This window comes from Hemiscyllium ocellatum, chromosome 10 (genome assembly GCF_020745735.1).
Source record: "Hemiscyllium ocellatum isolate sHemOce1 chromosome 10, sHemOce1.pat.X.cur, whole genome shotgun sequence".
In the NCBI taxonomy this organism is placed as follows: Eukaryota; Metazoa; Chordata; class Chondrichthyes; order Orectolobiformes; family Hemiscylliidae; genus Hemiscyllium; species Hemiscyllium ocellatum.
In genome coordinates this window covers 113,995,551-114,019,343 of record NC_083410.1, presented here as the reverse complement: position 1 = coordinate 114,019,343, position 23,793 = coordinate 113,995,551, and the positions used below count along the sequence as shown (strand labels likewise).

At 40.5% G+C, this 23,793-nt stretch overlaps 1 protein-coding gene across 11 annotated transcripts in view; it reads right to left on the bottom strand.

Moving 5' to 3' along the window:
* The window catches only part of LOC132819922 (utrophin-like), a 751,240-nt gene that overhangs the window by 635,501 nt on the left and 91,946 nt on the right, over positions 1–23,793 (bottom strand). For 10 of the 11 annotated variants that reach the window (XM_060831897.1, XM_060831902.1, XM_060831903.1 and 7 more), the window contains exons 3-4: positions 17,668–17,729; positions 5,022–5,114 (exon numbers count right to left, since the gene is read on the bottom strand). In XM_060831897.1, the coding sequence (XP_060687880.1) occupies positions 5,022–5,114; positions 17,668–17,729 (155 nt within the window). Of the gene's footprint in view, positions 1–5,021; positions 5,115–17,667; positions 17,730–22,315; positions 22,335–23,793 lie in introns of those variants that run through there. The other variant, XM_060831908.1, reaches the window with a different exon arrangement.

The following is a 23,793-nucleotide window of genomic DNA, read 5'->3' as shown; positions in this document are numbered from 1 at the left end:
ATGAATAATAGGGTGGTTATGGTAGAGGATTTTAACTTTCCAAACATAGACTTGGATTGCCATAGTGTTAAGGGTTTAGATGGAGAGGAATTTGTTAAGTGTGTACAAAACAACTTTCTGATTCAGTATGTGGATGTACCTACTAGAGAAGGTGCAAAACCTGACCTACTCTTGAGAAATAAGGCAGGGCAGGTGATTGAGGTGTCAGTGGGAGAGCACTTTTGGCCAGCGACTATAATTCCATTAGATTTAAAATAGTGATGAAAAACAATAGACCAAATCTAAAAGTTGAAGATCTAAATTGGAGAAACGCCAATTTTGACGGTATTAGGCAAGAACTTTCGGAAGCTGATTGGAGGCAGATGTTCGCAGGTAAAGGAATGGCTAGAAAATGGGAAGCCTTCAGAAATGAGATAACGAGAATCCAGAGACAATATATTCCTCTTAGGGTGAAAGGAAAGGCTGGTAGGGATAGGGAATGCTGGATGACTGAAGAAATTCAGGGTTTGGTTAAGAGAAAAAAGGAAGCCGATGTAAGGTATAGACAGGATAGATCGAGTGAATCCTTAGAAGAGTATAAAGGAAGTAGGAGTATACTTAAGAGGAAAATCAGGAGGGCAAAAAGGGGACATGAGATAGCTTTGGCAAATAGAATTACAGAGAATCCAAAGGGCTTTTACAAATTTATTAAGGACAAAAGGATAAGCAGGGAGAGAATAGGGTCTCTCAACGATCAGCAACGCCTCCTTTGTGTGGAGCCGCAGGAAATGGGGGAGATACTAAACGAGTATTTTACATCAGTATTTACTGTGGAAAAGGACATGGAAGATATAGACTGTAAGGAAATAGATTGTGACACCTTGCAAAACGTCCAGATTACAGAGGAGGAAGTGTTGGATGTCTTGAAACACAAAGGTAGATAAATTCCCCGGACCTGATCAGGTGTAATCTAGAACTCTGTGGGAAGCTACAGAAGTGATCACTGGGCCTCTTGCTGAGATATTTGTATCATCGATAGTCACAGGTGAAGTGCCAGAAGACTGGAGGTTGGCAAACGTGGAAACACTGTTTAAGAAGGGTGGTAAGGACAAGCCAGGGAACTATAGACTGGTGAGACTGAACTCTGTGTCGGACAAGTTGTTGGAGGGAATCCTGAGGGACAGGATGTACATGTATTTGGAAAGGATAGGACTGATTCGGGATAGTCGACATGGCTTTGTGCGTGAGAAATCATGTCTCACAAACTTGATTGAGTTTTTTGAAGAAGGAGCAAAGAGGATTGATGAGGGCAGAGCAGTAGATGTGATCTGTATGGACTTCGACAAGGTTCCCCAAGGAAGACTGATTAGCAAGGTTAGATCTCATGGAATACAGGGAGAACTAGCTATTTGGATACAGAACTGGCTCAAAGGTAGAAGACTGAGGGTGATGGTGGAGGATTGTTTTTCAGACTGGAGGCCTGTGACCAGCGGAGTGCCACAAGGATCGGTGCTGGGCCCTCTACTTTTTGTCATTTACATAAATGATTTGGATGCGAACATAAGAGGTACCGTTAGTAAACTTGCAGATGATACCAAAATTGGAGGTGTAGTGGACAGCTAAGAGGTTACCTCAGATTACAACAGGATCTTAACCAGGTGGGCCAATGGGCTGAAAAGTAGCAGATGGAGTTTAATTCAGATAAATGCGAGGTGCTGCATTTTGGGAAAGCAAATCTTAGCAGGACTTATACACTTAATGGTAAGGTCCTAGGGAGTGTTGCTGAACAAAGAGACCTTAGACTGCAGGTTCATAGATCCTTGAAAGTGGAGTCGCAGGTAGATAAGATAGTGAAGAAGGCGTTTGGTATGCTTTCCTTTATTGGTCAGAGTATTGAGTACAGGAGTTGGGAGGTCATGTTGCAGCTCTACAGGACATTGGTTAGGCCACTGTGGAATATTGCGTGCAATTCTGGTCACCTTCCTATCAGAAAGATGTTGTGAAACTTGAAAGGGTTCAGAAAAGATTTACAAAGGATGTTGCCAGCTATAAGGAGAGGCTGAACAGGCTAGGGCTGTTTTCCCTGGAGCGTCGGGGCTGAGGGGTGAACTTATAGAGGTTTACAAAATTATGAGGGGCTTGGATAGGGTAAATAGACAAAGTCTATTCCCTGGAGCATCGGAGAGTTCAGAACCAGAGGGCATAGGTTTAGGCGAGAGGGGAAAGATATAAAAGAGACCTATGGGGCAACTTTTTCCACACAGAGGGTGATAAGGGTATGGAATGAGCTGCCAGAGGAAGTGGTGGCGGCTGGTACAATTGCAACGTTTAAGAGGCATTTGGATGGGTATATGAATAGAAAGGGTTTGGAGGGATATGGGCCGTTGCCGGCAGGTGGGACTAGATTGGGTTGGGATATCTGTTCAGCATGGACAGGTTGGACTGAAAGGTCTGTTTCCATGCTGTACATCTCTATGACTCAATTACTCTATTATATGTTACAATTGGGATGGTACTGGTGTTCTTCACCGTGAAAATTAAAGCAAAATATTGCTTTAATGACTGTGTCATTTGCATGCCCACTATTAACTCCCCACTCTCATCCCCCAAGGAACCAGCATTCACTTCAGCTGCTCTCTTCCTCTATATAGTGTTAAGTCATGGTGGTAAACCCTTCTGCTAATTAAACAAAACACACAGAAAAACTCACAATGCTTTGTAATCTGTTAAAGTACAAGTGACAGACAACTACCCAAATTCCACTATTTCAAGAAAATATATCAATTTTGAGAGACCATAAGACATAGGAGTGGAAGTAAGGCCATTCAGCCCATCGAGTCCACTCTGCCATTCAATCATGGCTTTTTTTATATTTTGCAGTAATTTTACACCATAATTTACCTTTGCTTCTTTTATTACGTGTTTTGTAAGCTTTTGATAATCTTTGCAATATGATACGCCTTAGTTTTTATCTTAATATTATTTTTAACTTCCTTGTTTAGCCAAGACTTTTTTTCTCCTTCTTACAATCATTCTTTCTTTCTGGAATATTCTTTAGCTGGGATCAATTGACTATCTCCTTCAACATCTGCCAGCACTCATCAACTGTTCTACCTTTCAGTCTTCCCTTCCAGTCCACAAGAGCCAAACCTATCCTCATACCTCTATTTAACTTCACAATGTTAGTGTGGGACTCCAGTTTCTCATCCTTCAACTGAATTTGAAATTCTAGCATGCTATGATATCCCAAGAGGATTCTTTACTAGGAGATCATTAATTAATCCTAGTTCAATACACAATACTAAATTCAGAAAGGCAAATTTTGCTTTACAACCTTGTTAGAATTTTCTGAGGATGTTACAACCAGAGTACATGGGGGAAACCATGAATATTGTACATTTGGATTTTCAAAATGCTTTTCGATAAGGCTCCACACAGGTTAATAAAGAAAATCAAAATATACCGCTTGGAATGAGGATTGTCATATGGAAAGAAAACAGAGAATAAGAATAAATGGATGATTCTCTGGTTGTGACCAAAGGGATATTACAAGGAACAACGCAAGAACCTAGCTATTCACAGTTTTTATCAAGATATGGGCACCAAATGTAATACTTCCAAGTTTGGAAATGACATAAAACTAGGTGGAAGTGGACGTCGTGAGAACACAAACAGGTTTCAAAGGAATTTGAACAGGCTGAGTGGTCAGTAACATTATACATGGAATATAATATGGATAAGTGTAAGGTTATCGCACAGCACAAATAGTTTCAACCAGTTCTGAGGATGTGTGAGGGAGTGATGTTTGTCAGGACAGGAAGCCAGAAAAGGAGTATTAAGTAGAGGTTTCCAGTTCTGATGCACATTGCCCCATTTGTGTGAGCAATGAGGCAGAGTGAAAGCTGTGATGACCCTGAAGAAATCCAACAGACAGCACTCATTAAAGGCAGTTCCTACTCCCGCTTAACCAATTGTGGGAAGACTTCAACAAGAAGAATAGTGCTCCGGTGCTTCACCAGTACCCACTTATTTAAGTTCTCATATGCCAAATGCTGTCCAAGACAGGTACTGAAGGGTGTCAAGCCCCAAGGGAATTAAATCCCAACAAAAGGCAGCATTTTCAAGAGTGGAGACAAGAGGAATAACTAACAATTTAAGAATGCTCATGGTGGAAATGTAAGCAAAGACTGCACTTGTGTCCATCCACTGCATCACCAGCATCATATTGGTCTTAAAATAGATAATCAACCCGGGAAATACCTTGTCTCACAGTAAGTGAATCAATTATTCCATGTTAAATGTTCGAGAATTACAAAGTAATTTATCACCGACAAGTGGGAGGGATGAGACAATCTTAATATAACTGGTAATTACTTTAAAGAGCACTTATGACTTCTATTTCAAGAGGGGCAGAGGAGTGCAATATTAATAGATTGAGCACCTCGGAGCAACATTATTACTACTGATATAAAACTTCTTCAATGTAAACATAAAAACTTCAAAACCATCTGTGCAAGTGTAAATATTAACTGTAAAATATCCTCAAGCAGTCTAAAGAAATTTCATACCTTTCAAAATAAAAAACTGAAAGAACTGTGGATGCTGTAAATCTGAAACAAAAATCGGAAATTGCTAAAAAAAAAAGGTCAGCAGGTCTGGCAGCATGTTCTGAGAAAGGATCACGAGATCTGAAACGGTAACTTTGATTTCTCTTCACAGATACTGCCAAACCTGCCAAGCTTTTGCAGCAATTTCTATTTTTATTCTGTACATTTCAACTTCAATAGATGCAGGCAAAGATCAGTGGAAGTTTTAAACATGGCTGGCAAGGAAGTTCTTATATTGCCCAGGTCAAAACTATCCCCAACTGAAATCATCTGTACTTTAAGATACTGACTGGAGTTGAAGTTCTACAGATGACCAAGCTCTAAGGCAGAGTACAGAAACTCAGTGCCTACAAGTGATAACTGTTTAACTAAAGATTTCAAAATAGGAAGTGTCCTATTCTTTATCAATGCACGCTATCTGCAAAGGAAACCCACCAACACACATCCTGTGAGTCCTTCTAGAAGATCTAAGAGTTTTCGTCCATCTCGGAGGTCGACAAATAGATCCTTGATTGATGGCTTTCCACCCTGAAGCAGAAACACAAAAACAGAAAATTACTATTTTTAAATATTGTGGCACAGAGGTGCACTACGAAAGAGTTTTCGGAACTTAAATTCATTAGTATCCTGATCACAACTGCATGTCAAATGAAATATGCCGGTTTGTACAAAAATGATCTCCATGACTTCTAAAATCAATGTGAAAGCCAAAAGTCACACAACACCAGGCCATAGCCCAACAGGTTAATTGGAAGCACTCGCTTTCGGAGCGTCGTGTGATTTTTAACTTTGTACACCCCAGTCCAACACCGGCATCTCCAAATCATGACCAATATGAAAGCCTTTTCTTAATGCATTACAGTACAGTTGTGCAAATGGATGAATGAACAAAAATACTAACTTTGCCAGCAAATGTCTTGAATTGAAATATTATATCTCAGACATGCTATAAAGTATGATGTAAACAGACTAAAGTGCGGCAGCCAAAACCAGCAGTGGCCTCTTTTTCCACAATGACCATAGTCATTTTCAGGGTAAAAACTCACTTTCAGAATAGGTATTTGATTCAGCAAATTCTTGTTTGGGTATAGTTAATGATTTGTGCTAAGAGATTAAAATTAATCCTACACCTTATTCAAAATCAGTCACCTAGCTGACAAAAGTAAAATAGAGCCACGCTCAGCGGTCATTCTCGAATTTGGCAGCATTCCCCCTACAACTCTCAGAATTCTCTCGTTTAGTGTCAGTTTGTGACAAGTTTGTTGATTACAATGGGCCCAGCTTAACTTTATTGGCTAAGTTTGTTGTCGCCTCCCCTCATTGCTTTGGATCCAATTTCACTTCTTGCTTTGGGTAGTTTTATTTTATCAGAGGCACATATAAACAACACAAGGACATTAGATACTCCACTAAATATACTGTTGTCACACAGAGATGTACAGCATGGAAACAGGCCCCTCAGCCCAACTCGTCCATGCCGACCAGATATCCCAACCCAATCTAGTCTCACCTGCCAACACCCAGCCCAAATCCCTCCAAACCCTTCCTATTCATATACCCATCCAAACGCCCCTTAAATGTTGCAATTGTACCAGCCTTCACCACATCCTCTGGCAGCTCATTCCATACACATACCACCCTCTGTGTGGAAAATGTTGCCCCATAGGTCTCTTTTATAACTTTCCCTTCTCACCCTAAACCTTTGCTCTCTAGTTCTGGACTCCCCAACCGCAGGGAAACACTTTGCATATTTATCCTATCCATGCCCCTCATAATTTTGAAAACCTCTTTCAGGTCACCCCTCAGTCTCCAATGCTCCAGGGAAAACAGCCCCAGCCTGTTCAGCCTCTCCCTGTAGTTCAGATCCTCCAACCCTGGCAACATCCTTGTCAATCTTTTCTGAACCCTTTCAGGTTTCACACCTTTCCGATAGGAAGGAGACCACAATTGCACATAATATTCCAACAGTGGCGTAACCAATGTCCTGTACAGTCACAACATGACCTCCCAGCTCCTGGACCCAATACTCTGACCAATAAACGAAAGCATACCAAACGCCTTCTTCACGATCTTATCTACCTGCGACTCCATTTTCAAGGAGCTATGAACCTGCACTCCAAGGTCTCTTTGTTCAGCAACACTCCCTAGGATCTTACCATTAAGTGTACAAGTCCTGCTAAGATTTGCTTTCCCAAAATGCAGCACTTCACATTTACCATAATTAAACTCTATCTGCCACTTCTCAGCCCATTGGCCCATCTGGTCAAGATCCTGTTGTAATCTGAGGTAAACCTTCTTCGCTGTCCACTACACCTCCAATTATGGTGCCATCTGCAAACTTACTAACTGTACCTCATGCTCACATCCAAATCATTTATGTAAATGACAAAAAGTAGAGGGCCCAGCACCGATTCTTGTGGCACTCCACTAGTCACAGGCCTCCAGTCTGAAAAACAACCCTCCACCACCACCTTCTACCTTTGAGCCAGTTCTGTATCCAAATGGCTACTTCTCCCTGTATTCCATGAGATCTAACTTTGCTAATCAGTCTCCCATGGGGAACCTTGTCGAACGCCTTACTGAAGTCCACATAGATCACATCTACTGCTCTACCCTCATCAATCTTCTTTGTTACTTATTCAAAAAAACTCAAATCAAGTTTGTGAGACATGATTTCCCACGCACAAAGCCATGTTGACTATCCCGAATCAGTCCTTGCCTTTCCAAATACATGTACATCCTGTCCCTCAGGATTCCCTCAATTTGCCCAGCACTGAGATCAGGCACACTGGTCTATAGTCCCCTGGCTTGTCCTTATCACCCTTCTTAAACAGTGGCACCATGTTTGCCAACCTCCAGTTTTCCAGCACCTCACCTGTGACTATTGATGATACAAATATCTCAGCAAACGACCCAGCAATGACTTCTCTAGCTTCCCCCACCCCCCCCCTTACTAGTTTAAATCCTCCCAAGCAGTTCTCGCAAATTTCCCTGCAAATTGTGAGTTTTCATTGATTGGACCCAACAGAAATTTGAAATTAACATGTAGACTATCCAATTTGGGACGGAACAAAAAACAGACCAGTTAAGGTGCCAAGTTCAGTTTCAGCACCTTGTCAAGTTAGCAAATCTCACCTGGAACAATAGAATACCAAACGTACCCAATAGGTAAAAAGGGAAAATTCAACGTTTTCATCTTTGGACATGGACTTCAGGTGACATCAGTGTTGCAAACAGCTGCTCCACCCTTCGAGAGTGAACAGTAATCCACAATGAAAGGCAAATGTAGAGAATGACCAGGTAGACAAGGTAACATAGTCAAGCAACATTTGTGGCACCCTATCCAATTAACTTATTTCTTTTAGAAACACATGATGCTTTTTTAAAAAAAAGGCCCAAATCATCAAGCAAATAATTCCAGTAAATGAAGATGACTGAAAGCTTTTTCAAAAAAATACAGGTTTATGGGCAAAAACAAATCAGTCCTGTTTTATTCATTCCAAAATTTTTACTTCTGAAAAGACTTTGTGTCTGATACTCTACATGAATGTCTTGCATGCTTCAACAGGGAATTGTTTTAAAAAGAAAGGAAATGCATAGTGAAAATGTCAGCAAACACTGGACGATATTAGGGCAAGTGACTCACTTCCATAAAAAAAGTAAAATCCTACAGATGCTGGAATTCTGAACTGAAAGCAGAAAGTGTTGGAGAAACTCAATAAGTGTGGCAGCATCTGTGGAGAGAGAAACAGAATCATCTTTGGTTCTGAAAGGTCATATTAGACTCTAAAGATTAACCTTATTTCTCTCCTGCAGATGCTGTCAGATCTGCTGAGTTTCTCCAACACTTTGCTCTGACTGACTTTGACGTTAAAGCATGCTACATAAGCCGGCCTCATGAACACGCTGTGCTACTTCCAGACTTGAATGGTCCAAACATCTGAACCACCTGTGAGTACACAGAACATGAAGGGCTTTTGCCCGAAATGTCGATTTTCCTGCACCTCAGATACTGCCTGACCTGCTGTGCTTTTCCAGCCCCACTCTAATCTTGACTCTGATCTCCAGCATCTGCAGCCCTCACTTTCGCCTTGTACACAGAACATTCTATGTGCTTAGTGCTTCAATGCACAGTCCTGTCCCAGGAGGTAACTGTGAGAGATTATGTGGATCACGACTAAATTTTAAACTATGCTGTTTGCGATTTAGTACTACAGTATTGCTCAAAACTGCAGTCTCAATTAAACTGAGCTCTCTTCAAAGGATTAAATTTATACAGACACTGGTACAATTCAGAAAACTTCACAAAACACTGTTTTTGCTACTTCTGGAAAACAATCACATGCACCAGTCAAAGAGTGCAATTCCCACTGGCCTTAACATTTACACTTACAATCTACCATGCCATATTGCAGCACTTGGATTAGGTTGTACAATTATTTAACCCAATTCACTGGTTATACAACCATAGTTAAACATGGCTTCTCACACATAGCACTGATTACAGTATCAGCCCCATCATTCTGTGCATCAAGAAAAATAAAATGGGGTGGAGTACATTAGGAAAATCTCACTGAACCATTCTTTCCAAGATATCAGTCTGTCCATTTGTTTGTTTACGAAGTGTAAAAGACATGTTCATTCTGGAAACCATTATCTTCAGGAAAGGAATGGGATTATCATAGCAGGAGTTCAAAGTACAGATTACATGTAGCCCTCTGCACCAGTCAACTTGAACTGATACTTCTTGGAATAAAGAACATCTTTAATCTGCATGCAAATGGGGAAATCAAATTAGTAACAAAATCGTAGAGGAGGAATTTCTGGTGTGCGTACAGGATGATATTCTGGACCTAGACTGAGTGTTTTGTGATGAGAAATGAATAAATAGCAATCTAATTATGCAAGGTCTCGTGGAACAAGTGGCCATAATTTGGTAGAATTTGTCATTGAGGTGGAGTGACATAGTTGATGCTGAGACTAAGGTCCTGAATCTAAATAATAGATATTACAATGGCATGGAACACTACTAAAAGGGATGATGATGGAAAAGCAATGACAAACATTCAAAGAGCACAAGTGAATGACAACAATTGCTCATTCCTGTCAGCCACAGAGTAAAATGAGAAAGGTGGTCAAACCATGGCGTACAAAGGAAATAAGAGACAGTATTAGGATCTGAAGAACAGGCAGACAGAAATTGGCCAGAAAAAAAACAGATCCAAGGAGTGGAAGCAATTTAAAATTCAGGAAAAGTGGACAAAGGGATTGATTAAGAAAGGAAAATTGAAGCACGATAGCAAACTTGCAGGAACATAAAAACTGACTGTAAAACTTTTTGTAGGTATGTGAAGAGAAAAAAACTGAACACAAATGCAGCTCCCCTACCTTCAGAAACAGGGAGGTTTATAATAGGGAAAAAAAATGGTTGACCAACTACATACATAGTTTGGTTCTGTGTTCACAAAGGACATAAACAACATACCAGCAATGTTCAGGAATACAGGATTTAATGAGAGGGATGAACTGAAGGAAATCAGTATTCGCTGGGGAAATTGATGGAATTGAAGACTGATAAATCCCCAGTAGCAGATAATCTATGTCTCAAAGTATTTAAGGAAGAGGCCGTAGACATTGTGGCTGCATTAGTGGTCATCTTCCAAGACTCTGGAACAGTTCTTACAGATTGTAGAGTGGGGTTAATGTAACCAATCTATTTAAAAATAGAGGATGAGAGCAAACCAGGAATTATAGATTAGTCAGGCAGACATTGGTAGTGGGGAAAATGCTAGAGTCCAATATAAAATACTTAATATCTGAAAACAGTGTGAGGATCAGACATAATCATGCAGTCAAGGCCAAAACATTGCATGAATTCCAGTGGAGTTGGATACAGCACTTGAGCTAAAGAGATCAAAGGATATGGAGGACAAACAATTGAATTGGATTATCAGCCATAATCACAATGAATGGTGGAGCAGGCTCAAAGGGCCATCTAAGACATCAACATGTAAAGTTAAAACACATGGGATTAGAGGTAGTGTTTTGAAATGGACAGAAATCTGGTTTGCAGACAGGAAACAAAGAGTAGGAATAAATGGTTCTGTATCCAAATGGCAGGCAATAACTAGCAGAGAGTCACGGGGATCAGTGCTAGCACCCTATCTATTCACAATACATATTCATGATTTAAACGAAGGAACTAAAAGAAATAACCCCAATCTGCAGATGACACAAAGCTGGGTGAGAGGGTGAACTGTGAGAAAAATGCAGAGATGCTTCAGTGTGATTTGGACAAGCTAAATGACTGGGCAAAGGCATGACAGATGTAGTATAATGTGGATAAATGTCAGTTTATCCACTTTTGGTATCAAAACAGAGAGACGAATTATCTGAACGGCTATAAATTGAGAGAGGGGATTGTGAAATGAGGCCTGAGTGCCCTCACACACCAGTCATTGAAGATATGCAAGCAGTCAAGGCAGAAAATGATATTTCAGCCACATAGCAAGAGAATTTGAGTACAGAAACAAGATAGTTTGCTACATCATACATGACCTCAATAAGTGGAGAGTGTAGTGACAGAAAAGTACAGGCAGCATCCGAGGAGCAGGAGAATCAAGGTTTCAGGCATAAGCCCTTCATCAGAGATGACCTCAAGACCATACTTGGAATACTGTGTGCAATTTTGGTCTCCTTGTCTGAGGAAGGGTATTCTTACTGTGTAGGGAGTGCAGCAAAGCTTTACCAGACTGATTTCTGGGCTTACGTATGAGAAGGGGTTGAATCCATTAGGATTATATTCAGTTGAGTTCAGAAAAACAAAGAGAAACCTATAAAATTCTAATATGACTAGCCAAGGCAGATGGAAGAAGGATGTTCCCATCAACAGGAGGGTCAAGTACCAGGGGACATAGTCTAGGGATATGGGGTAAAGAACTTACGACTAAGATGAAGCGAAATTTCTTCACCCAGAGAGAGGGGAGCCTGTGGAATTCACTACCATATAATGCAATCGAGGCCAAAACATTGTATGATTTCCAAAGGAATTGGATAAAGCACTTGGGCTAAAGGACTGAAAAGGATATGTGGGAAAAACTTGAGTTGCATGATCAGCCATGATCATAATGAATGGCAGAGCAGGCTCAAAGGGCCAAATGCCCTCAACCTACTTCTATGCTTCTGTGCACTTTCATTTATTTCATCAGCCTAGAGGTTCAGGAAGTGTTTTATATTTTAATATTAGTGTCACATTGTTGGATGTTAAAAGAAAAAGTTATTGTATTTCGACAGCATTTTTCATATGTTCAGGATATCCCCAAATGTTTACAGCTAACACTATTTCCAAAGTAGAATCATTGTTTTAATGTAACGATATGCCACGATGAATTTGCTTTTGCAAAAGGGTCATAAACTAATTTCATTAATTAAAATTAAATTAATGAGTGTTCCTAAACAACTGATCAGATAAACCATTTTTGTCGCATTTTTAGTTGAGGATGAATATCAGAAAGGTCAGTGTCGGACTTGCAAGTCTTTCAATAAACAGGTGTCGCAGAATATTTTTCACCTCATTCAGGCAGGTGAAGTTTCAGATTCCCCATTTCTTTTCAAGGATCTAAGCATCAAGGTGGATCACATGTTCAAGTCCTGGTCTTAAAGTTGATCCCAAAACTTTCTAACTCTGAACGCCACAAAATGGTAATATCTTCAACCAGACATGCATAAATTGACTAAAACATTACATAAGTTTTCTGCGCAGTTTGAGTAAACAACTTGCAAATTACTTGTCAAATGTTTCAACTGATGTATCATGTATATTCTAGCATGCAGTTAGCCTAGAAATAAATTAGCTGGCTGGAAATTTAGTTATAAAGTTTTTTTTGTTTTGAAGAGCTCCAAAAATTCTAAAAACAAAAGAAAAAGAATAAACAGTGCACTTTCACATGGGAATAGACGAAAAATATTTTGGGAGGCATACTCCATGCTGAACTGTATCCAGCCACATTCTTGGGAAAATTTGTTTTTCTCAAGGCAGATTAAAAAAAACTCAAATTCCTTAAAATCTATTTCCCACCCACCCAGACATTTGGCTCAATTAGTAGTTCTCATATGAACATCATGTTTTAACTTCTTTCTCCTCCTCTTTCTCTCCCAATTCTCCCAAACCCTACACACACGGAAAAAAAATTCAGAGGAAACAATGCTTTGCAAACCTAACATATTAATTAAATGTGCACTCAACTAGTGTGTCACAGCCCAGTGCTTGCACTAGTATAAGACTTGTTACTGACAGTAACAAGTATTACAGCAACAACGCAGTGCCAATGTTAAAAGATTAGTACGTTGGAATCCCAAGCTAATGTCCTAGAAGCATGGGTTTGAATCCCACAATGGCAGATGTTAAAATTTGAATTCAATAAAAATCTGGATTAAAATGTTTGCCTAATCATGACCACATAACTACTTTTGATTGTCATAAAAAACCCCTTCAGTTCACTAACATCCTTTAGGGAAGAAAATTCATCATCCTTACCTGGTCTAACCTCCATGGAATTCCACAATCACAACAATGTGGATCTGGCAAATAGAGATGAGTACTAAATGCTGGCCTAGCCAACACACTTACATCACATGAACAAATGGCAAAAAGTCAGGCTTATCTGATTATAGCAGCATCCAACACACACTTCAAGCAGTAGAAACACAACTTAAAGTTTAGATTAGATTAGATTCCCTACAGTGTGGAAACAGGCCCTTTGGTCCAACTAGTCTACACCAACCCTCCAAAAAGTAACCCACCCAGACCCATTTCCCTCTGACTAATGCACCTAACACTATGGGTAATTTAGCATGGCCAATTTACCTGAACTGCACAACTTTGGACTGTGGGAAGAAACCAGAGCACTTGGAGGAAACCTATGCAGACACAGGGAGAATGTGCAAACTCCACACAGGCAGTCACCCAAGGCTGGAATCAAACCTGGGATGCTGGTGCTGTGAGGCAGTAGTGCTAACCACTGAGCCACTGTGCCGCCCATAAATTTACTTCAAACTTCAGAATTTTCCGAAGATATCTGAAAGTCGTCAAAAAATGAGAGGATAACTCTACTTCATCCATCACTGTGCCATATTCTACTTGAAGAACAGAAGGAAAGTTCATTTACAGCTTGCCAGATCTCTTAATAAGAATGGATAGTGAGTGGTTACACCATGAAAATTTCTTTTTTATTCACTTGTGGGGACGGGGGACATGAGCGTCTGACCATAAGACGTAGGAGTGAAAGCAAGGCCATTCAGCCCATCGAGTCCACTCCACCATTTAATCATGGCTGATTGGTGTTTCAATTCAACTTACCCACACTCTCCCCATAGCTCTTAATTCCTTGCGAGATCAAGAATTTATCAATCTCTGCCTTTAAGACACCAACATCCCAGCCTCCACTGCACTTCGTGGCCCATCACACTCTGGCTGAAGAAATGTCCCCCTATTTCCGCTCTAAATTGACTGCCTCTAATTTTAAGGCGATGCCCACAACTCCTAGTCTCCCCGCCTAACGGAAACAACTTCCCAGCATCCACCCTTTCGAAGCCATGCATTATCTTGTAAGTTTCTTTTAGATCTCCCCCCTCCCCAGCCTTCTAAACTCTAATGAATACAATCCCAGGATCCTCAGCCGATCATCATACGTTAGGCTTACCATTCCAGGGATCATTCATGTGAATATCCGCTGGACACGCTCCAGTGTCAGTATGTCCTTCCTGAGGTGTGGGGCCCAAACTTGGACACAGTGTTCTAAATGGGGCCTAACTAGAGCCTTATAAAGTCTCAGTAACACATTGCTGCTTTTATATTCCAACCCTCTTGAGATAAATGACAACATTACATTTGTTTTCTTAATCACAGAGTCAACCTGCACATCAACCTTTAGAGAATCCTGGACTAGCACACCCAGGAGTACTTTGTACTCTGTACTTTGGCTTCATGAATTTTCTCACCATTTAAAAAATAGTCCATGCCTGTATTCTTTTTTCCAAAAAGTGCAAGATCTTGCACTTGCTCATGTTGAATTTCATCAGCCATTTCCTGGACCACTCTCCTAAACTGTCTAAATCTTTCTGTAGCCTCCCCACCTCATCAGTCCTACTTGCCTGTCTGTCTAACTTTGTATCATCAGCGAACTTTGCCAGAATGCCTTCATCTCTTCATCCAGATCATTAATATATTAAGTGAACAGCTGCAGCCCCAACACAGAACCGTGCAAACATCACTTGTCACTGGCTGCCATTCTGAAAAAGAACCTTTTATCCCAACTCTCTGCTTTCTGTCAAAGAGGCAAAAGTGAGCACGGCTGATGCTGGAAACCAGAGTTTAAATAAGGGTGGTGCTGGAAAAGCACAGCAGGTCAGGCAGCATCCGAGGTGCAGGAAAACTGACATTTCAGGCAAAAGCCCTTCATCAGGAATTACTGTCAATTAATTTGTCAAACAACCAATCCCCAATCCAAGCCAGTAGCTCACCTCGCCTTACTCAGCAGCCTCCCATGAGGCACTTTATGTAAGGCTTTTTGGAAGTCTAGATAGATGACATCCTCTGGATTTCCCTGGTCTAAACTACTTGTTACCTCTTCAAAAAAGTCTAACAGGTTTGTCAAACACGAACTCCCCTTACTAAATCCATGCTGACTTGTTCTAATCTGACTCTGCACTTCCAAGAATTTAGAAATTTCATCCTTAATGATGGATTCTAGAATTTTATCTACGACCGAGGTTAGGCTAATCGGCCTATAGTTTTCCATCTTTTGTCTTGATTCTTTCTTGAACAAGGGGGTTATAGCCGTGATTTTTCAATCATCTGGGATATTACTCATGTCTTCCGCTGTGAAGACTGACACAAAGTATTTATTAAGTTCTTCAACTATTTTCTTATCTCCCATCACTAGTCTTCCAGCATCAATTTGGTGCAGCCTCTCATTTGTTTCTTACGTATTGAAAGAAACTTTTACTATCATTTCTAATATTACTGGCTAGCTTGCTTTCATATTACACCCAGAAACTCCTGCCATTGTTGTTCTACTGTCTTCCTCGCTAGACTCTTCTTCCAGACGATTTTCGTCAGTTCCTCTCTTATGCCCCTGTAATTACCTTTATTTAACTGTAACACCATTACATCTGATTTTGCCTTCTCTCTTTCAAACTGCAGATTGAACTCTACATATTATGATTGCTGTCTCCTAAGTGTTCCCTTACTTTAAGAACTTTTATGAAGTCTGGCTCATTACATAGAACTAAGTCCAGAATAGCCTGCTCCCAATTTGGCTTCATCATAAGCTGTCCCAAAAAGCCATCCTGTAAGCATTCCACAAATTCCTTATCTTTGGATCCACCAGCAACATTATTCACCCAGTCCATCTGCATATTGAAATTCCCCATGATCACTGTGACCTTGCCTTTCTGACATGCCGTATCCATTTCCCAGTACATCTTGCGCCCCTGGTCCTGACCACTGCTGGGAGGTCTGCACATAACTCCCATTATGGTTTTTTTTAAACTTTTGTGGTTCCTCAACTCCACCCACACAGACTCCACATCATCTGACCCGATGTCATTCAGTGCCATAGATTTAATCTCATTCTTAACAAAAAAGATTACCCTGCCCTCTCTGCCCATCTCCCTGTCTTTTCGATAAGTTGTAAATCCTTGGATGTTTGACTGCCAGGCCTGAACCCCCTGCAACCACATTTCTGTGATGCCTACCACATCATAATCATTCATGATGATTTGTGCCGTTAATTCATCTGCTTTGTTCTGAATACTATGAGCATTTAGATAAAATGCCTTAATGCTAATTTTCTTATCCTCATGATTTCCAACATCTCTAGTAATATGTCCTAAGTTATCATTTCTTTTTGCTTCATTCCTAGCCTGCCTTGAACTTAAACTCTGCATACATGCTAATCTTTTGTTTATCTTTCTACTTGACTCCATAATCCCTGTTCCTTTACTTTCCCTTACCCCCGCCTCACAAGTTGCTGGCTGGTCAGCATTTATAGCCTGTCCCTAGCTGCCTTTGGACCAAGTGCCTTGCAAAGCCATTCCAGAAGGTAGTTGAGTCAACCACATTACTCTGGGTCTGGAGTCAAATGTAGGTCAGGCCATGTGAGGATGGCAGATTGCCTTCCCTGAAGGACATTAGAGACAATTTCTGACAATCAACAATGGAGTTATTTCATTGTCATCTGTCGATTCTTAATTCCAGATTTTTTTTATTGAATTCAAATCCCATCACCTGCCATGGCAGGATTTGAATTTGGGTTCCTAAAACATGAGCTGAGTTTCTGGATTAATAGTCTAGTGATAAGACGACTATGACATTGTCTCCCCAAGGTGGAAAAGAAACCTGACAATTTCTAGCACATAATGATTCCTTCAGAAACAACTATACTAAAAAGTTCAACTGTGTAGACAAATATGGGATTCTACTTCCAAAAACAGCAGATGACTGATCACATTGTGCCATTCCAACTTCAGTATGACACACCAATCTACACATTGGCGTTACAGCAATGTCATCAGAATTTTAAAATTCATTCACAGGATGAGGGAGTCGCTGACTATGCCAGAATTTACTGCCATCCCTAATTGCCCAGAGGACAGTTAAGAGTTCATCACATTGCCATGGGTCTGGAGTCACATGCAGGCCAGACAAATTTCCTCCCCAGTGGACATGAGTCAACTAGATGGGGTTTTACCACAATTGGTAATGTTTCATTATTATAATTCTAATTCCAGAGTTTTATTGAATTCAAATTCCACTGTCTGCCATGGGAGGATTCAAACCCAGAGCCCCAGAATATTATCTGGGTCTCAGGATTAGTAGGCCAGCAATAATACCACTAGGTTGTCACCGAGGTTATGTAAACTAAGCCACATATTGAATTAACACTAACATCATTGTTCGGTTCATTCCATTAAGTTTTGCAGACTACAATTATCTTTAATATACTTGTGTTGCCTCAATATCAGAAGGAGAGGTGCCCAGATAACAATGGCCAATTTCCATGTTGCATCTTAACATTACCTTTGCAAAGCGTGCATTGATCCATTTTGTGAAGGTTTTTTTCTGTACACCATCATGTTCATCTAAGACGAAAACAGATGCAATGAGTTAGCAATCATTAAAATTGGCTCACAAAGTCATGGAAATTAGAATTTAAAATACAGACATAATACTCTGCTACAATGGCAGGCTTCATACTTGCATAAGCAATACATGTTTTTTTTAATGTCTTTTTTCTCCTCTTCTTTCCTCACACACCATAAATGAATATAAGGACTTTCTTATCTTTAGAATGTACAAAAAAAATGTTATTCCTGCTTTGCAATGTTAACACAGAGATCTATTACTAAAATTGGCTAAGGCAGCTGCACCCATTTGCAAATTTGCCAATAAAAAAACATCAAGTCAAAGTTTGGACCAAGCTATTAAGAATAACATGAGAAATTGCTGTAGACCAGATGACACAGTGAGCCAGCTCCACCTTTCAATAACGGTCATAAATGGACTAATTCTGTCCCTACTCTTCACCCCTTGAGCACCAAAAAAGCAGGGAACAAGCTCTTTGCAATATACTTTAGAAAACTTGAAAAGAATTCTTCGTAATTCATGTAAACCCTCTATGAAGCCCAGGCAGCCGAGAGGGGGGCATTGTAGAAATGCTGAACACTTAATTGCACATATTAGGCAGACAGGAAGTCAAATCCCAAATGATTATATTCATCATCCCAAATGATGAAGAAGCGTCACTCCAAAAGCTAGTGTGCTTCCAATTAAACCTGTTGGACTATAATCTGGTGTTGTGTGATTTTTAACTTTGTACACCCCAGTCCAACACCAGCATCTCCAAATCATGGGTATAAAGCAGATTTCATCCAATGAATGTGAATGGGCCACCATAGACATCGTTGACCTGGCACTAAGGGAATCTGCAGCATCCAAAATCTTGAAGTTGGTGACCTTATCTTCAGCTTTTCTTGACAGGACCTGTCTGAAAGAGTGAAGTTGCAAACTATTCAGTCTTTTCTCCTGTCAAGTAACATGTTGTCCAATCTCACCACTATGTAGGAGTGCACTGATGATAAAAGCATGGTAAACTATCAGTTTGGTTATCCAAGTCAATCTGTTGTTACACACTTCTCAGCTTGGACATAATAGCTGCAGCATTTACATTGCAAGTGTTAATTTCAGCATCTAGTGATAGATTGCTGGGGATTGAGGCACCTAGTTATCTGAAGCTCTCAAAACCATCCAGCATCACTTGCTGATCAATGCAGTGTGGCTTCAAAGGTGGGATGGGCTGGGACATTTTTCACTGGAGTGTAGTAGGTTGAGAGGTTACTCTCTTGATGTTTACAAAGTCATGAGGGGAATAGATAGTTTGGTAGGTCTTTTCCATAGAATGGCAGAACAAAGAGATTTAAAAAAATATGAGGGGCAAATATTTTACACAGAGGGTGGTTCACATGTGGAATGAACTTCCTGAAGTAGTAGTGTGTGTGGGTACAATTACAACTTTTAAAACACACTTGGAAAAGTTCATGAATAGGAAAGGTTTGGAGGGATTATGGACCAGGAGCAGGCAGATGGGCCTAGTTTAGTTTGGGATTATATTCGGAACGGACAGGTTGGACCGAAGGGTCTGTTTCCATGCTGTATGACTCTATGGCTGTATGACATTTGCATTCCAGGTGCTGATGGTCAAAATCAAACTCTTAACAGGTATGAGAATCGGTCTATTTGTCACTGATGGTGTCTCAGCACAGAATACTGCTGGGGGAGCAGTGAAGTAGAACAAAGCTCAGATGAGGGCTTGCCACATTTCTAACATAGTGGACATAGCTCAGTTTTTAGCCAGTTCTGGTAGGTAAGCACATACGCTTTGTTGATGAGCTAAAATTATATGACAGTAGCAAAGGTAGGATATGATGAAGAGTATCAGTGTGAAACACAACACTATTTAATACCATTTTGAATCTCAAAGGGTACCAATGTTGCATCCTTATAGCTGATCTTATACAAGGAAAAAGAATATCTCATTGAGCAGCTTCATGGGTGGCCAATCTTTTCCAGCAACTTAAACAGACTGCCTCTGCTCACAAGGCAGAAGTGGGTACTGCAGATGCTGGAGATTAGAGTGGTGCTGGAAAAGCACAGCAGGTTAGGCAGCATCCGAGGAGCAGGAAAATCAATGATTCGGGCATTTCCTGATGAAGGGCTTTTGCCCAAAACATCGATTTTCCTGCTCATCGGATGCTGCCTGACCTGCTGTGCTTTTCCAGCACCACTCTAATCTTACCTCTGCTCACATATCCAATGCATTCCATTACAAGCAACAAACTTACAAAAGGCAGCAAGGCTGCTGAAATAACCACTCCTATAACTGGCCTTGCACAACATGCACATTTCATAGCTGCTTGGTGCCATTAGTATTCAACAATTTGTATTTATATACCACCTTTAATGTAGCAACGTCCCATGATGCCTCACAGGAGCATGATCAAACAAAATCTACATTTATGAATTAGAATTAAATTTTACAGTCTCATGTACTCAAATACAGAAATACAGGAGTACAATGAAAAGTCTACAAAATCATCATTCATCCATGTCACCTCGGTTACAAAACCATAATTAAAGAAAATAACAATAGTTTTAAGAAACCAACAGATTAAAAATAATTGCAAAAGTAATTTTGCAAAAGTTGGCAGCAGTTGCATTGGTGGTTCAGTGGTAGAATTCTCGCCTGCCACATGGGAGGCCGAGTTCGACTCCCGGCCAAAGCATTGTAGCATCCTTTATAGGGCGGCACAGTGGCTCAGCAGTTAGTACTGCTGCCTCATAGCACCAGCATCCCAGGTTCAATTATAGCCTTGGGCAACTGTCTGTGTGGAGTTTGCATATTCTCTCCGTGTCTGTGTGGGTTTTCTCCGTGCTCCAGTTTTCTCCCACAGTCACAAAGATGTGCAGGTCAGGTGAATTGGCCATGCTAAATTGCCCATAGTGTTAGGTGCATTAGTCAGAGGGAAATGGGTCTAGGTGGCTTACTCTTCGGAGGGTCAGTGTGGACCCGTTGGGCCGAAGGGCCTGTTTCCACGCTGTAGGGAATCTAATCTAAAGGAAAAAGACCCAAAAAGAAAGACATCCAGATCTTAAAGTCTTCAGCCTGGAGTCTCAGAAAACCTGCAAGTTGTGAATCAATTGCTGAAAGGAGCCACATTCTTTGGTTGCTTCAAATATCACTGACTACAAATGTGTGCGTTTTTATGCAATTAGCAGTGCAGATCTAGTTTGAGTCTGTTGTTGGAACAATCACTGCACATGCTAAAGATGCTGTTACATTGCCTTGAGCAAAACAGTAGCAGATACAGGATAAGGTACAGCAATGCTTTGCTTTCTTTCTTCCACAGATGCTGGAGATCAGAGTTAAAAAGTGTGGTGCTAGAAAAGCACAGTACTAGAAAAGCACAGCGGTCAGGCAGCATCTGAGGAGCAGGAGAGTCAACGTTTCGAATATAAGCTCTTCATCATTCCTTCATCATGCTCAAATCGTCAATACTCCTGCTCCTTTGATGTTGCCTGACCAGCTGTACTTTTCCAGCCCCACACTTTTGACTCTCTTTCTCCCACAATCTGATATACCAAGGCCTCTTTCTCCCACAATCTGATATACAGACAAAAAAACTGCAGATGTTAGAATCCAAACAGACAGGCAGGAGGCTGGAAAAAGGGCCTAGTTTACCACAGGAATGATTTCAAAGCAATGATAAAATACTAATGCCAAAAATGGGTTCAGAGTTTCTGTCACGGGTTCACGTTGGATATTACATGCCAAAATGCAATTTTCTAGTGGCAGTTAATGGGTACAAAAGTAATTCATTAACTCATTCATGTGACTGGAACCTTCCATCAAAAAGTCAAAAAAACTAGCAATGCAATTTTGTTACTTATTATACATGACTTAAATGAAAATTCCACTGTAACAGTTAAAATCCATTTGAAGATTCTTGCACAAAATACACTGAAAAGGAGAGTTAGGGAATTTGAATTTTAATTACTGTGGACTCCAATGATGATCTGAGTTTGGAAACTTCGTGTGACATCTTCCCGAAACAGCTTTGAACATTATTTGTTTATGCAAAAACAAATGTGTCTATCAAACAGGGATGGACTTGGGAAACATCAGATAGTTAACCACACTTCATCACTAAGAATGGCAGCAATGACAAATCTAGAATTGTGACTGTTGCAAGAAATGAAAACATAAGGAATGAAAGAAAATGATCAACTGGTCTTCGTATACTATCTTTCATGCCCTCGACACTTCCTAAATATTCCCCCTCACTAGGGTAGCATGCTCAAAGTTAAGGCCTTTTATTCCAGGAGTTGCCTCAAAAGATAAAAACATTATCAAAAGTTCTTAAAATCCTAAGTACACTTATCAGATAGGTCCACATTAACACAAAACATGGGCTAGGTTTCTGTAGTTAACAAGAAATACTATTTATTACAAATGAATAGATTCTAAACACAGGTAAATACTACAAACTGTTGACAAACAACTCTCTAGTTAAAATTCTGTCCCCTTCTAAACGCTACTATACAAACAAACAAGAATTGGTATTATGGGTGAAGTGGGCGGGGGGGGAAAACTGGGGAAACAGTTCAGTACCATCAGTCCTCAGGATTCGATGGAGTGTTCCTTTCGTTTCCAGAGTCTTTTAATTCTCCAATCTTTTCCTTCAGGTTTTCTCACTTCTTTGGAGGCATACAGCAATGGTTCACTGATTATAAGTTCTCAGACCTTTGGTTAAAAGCAACAGCCTACAGAAATGGTGAGAGAAAATAAACTAGCTTTCTTCAGGCTTTAGGTATTTTACAGGAAAGAGCAACACACCACCCACTATTTTAAGCAGTGTGAAGGCTCCTGCCAGGGCTGTTCACAGCCACAAACTGTTCAGCTACCCAGAAACCAATCAGATCATTCTCAGCCTGATGCCTTTGGCATCCACACTGGTGGCTACTCCACAAATCAATCAACATCTTATCCTTAGCTGAATCTCACTGGGTAACACCCTCTTGGGTTGGCCCTTTACAAATCAACAATGTAAAACAGTAACCTTTATTGTTTAGAACGTGCAGCAATATTTAACACATTCCTTAGTTTTAAAACAGGCCTTTTCCATTATAGTCTACAATAAATATCTGCAGAAACACCCTAATGGTTACCCTAGGAAAAGTTTGGGGAATTAAAACCCACTAACTCTTGGGTAATTGAGTAATGCTGAAAAAGGCATTTTAAGTTTCCGAATCTACTCTCACTTTACCTACTGTTCTGTTTAAAAAATATTTGGATTGGCTCTGAATCGCAGAGGTTTGAATGGATATGGGCCAAGCATAAATAGGTGGAACTAGTTTATTTTTCAATGAATGTACGATAATATCACCTTTCACATGCACTCTCAGACATATCCTTTTCACTCAACTAAGGATTACCCACTACTGTGGTTGACAAGGCCTTTAACCATGCCTAGTCCTTTTCTCACGCATTCACTCTCATCCCTTCTCTTGTCTACCACTACATAAACAGGGTCCCCCTTGTCCTCACTTTCCACCCCAACAGCCTTTGCATCTAAAGGATCACAAGCTGCCATTTCCACCACTGCCAGTGGGACACCAGCACCGCACACATTTTCCCCTCCCTTTTGAGAACTCTATAAGATTATTCCATCTGGGAAATCCTGGCCCGCTACTCCTCTACTCTGAAGACCTCCCTTTAAGCTGGTCTTCTTGTGAACTGTCCTTATGAGTTCAACGCGAAAAGCTTTGAAAACAATGTCATTTTCCAGCAATACTGAAGTTTTACCAAACAACAAACAACTAAACTCTTAATACACCAGTAATCCTCTTGACTCCTAATGCCCTGTATTTGACACAACCCCTCCAGATATAATAGTCTCAATTACACCTAACCTGGAGACAAATAGACCTCAACGAACCACACTGCAACCAAAACCAACCCTCCAAGTAATATTCTCTCTCTTCTCTAGCTCCTGAGCCTAAGAGCCTCCTTCTTCCCCCATCCTCAATCATGCAGCGTCCACCTCCTTTCCAACTCACTGAAGTATCTTTCTTGCATTTAAAAGTTCC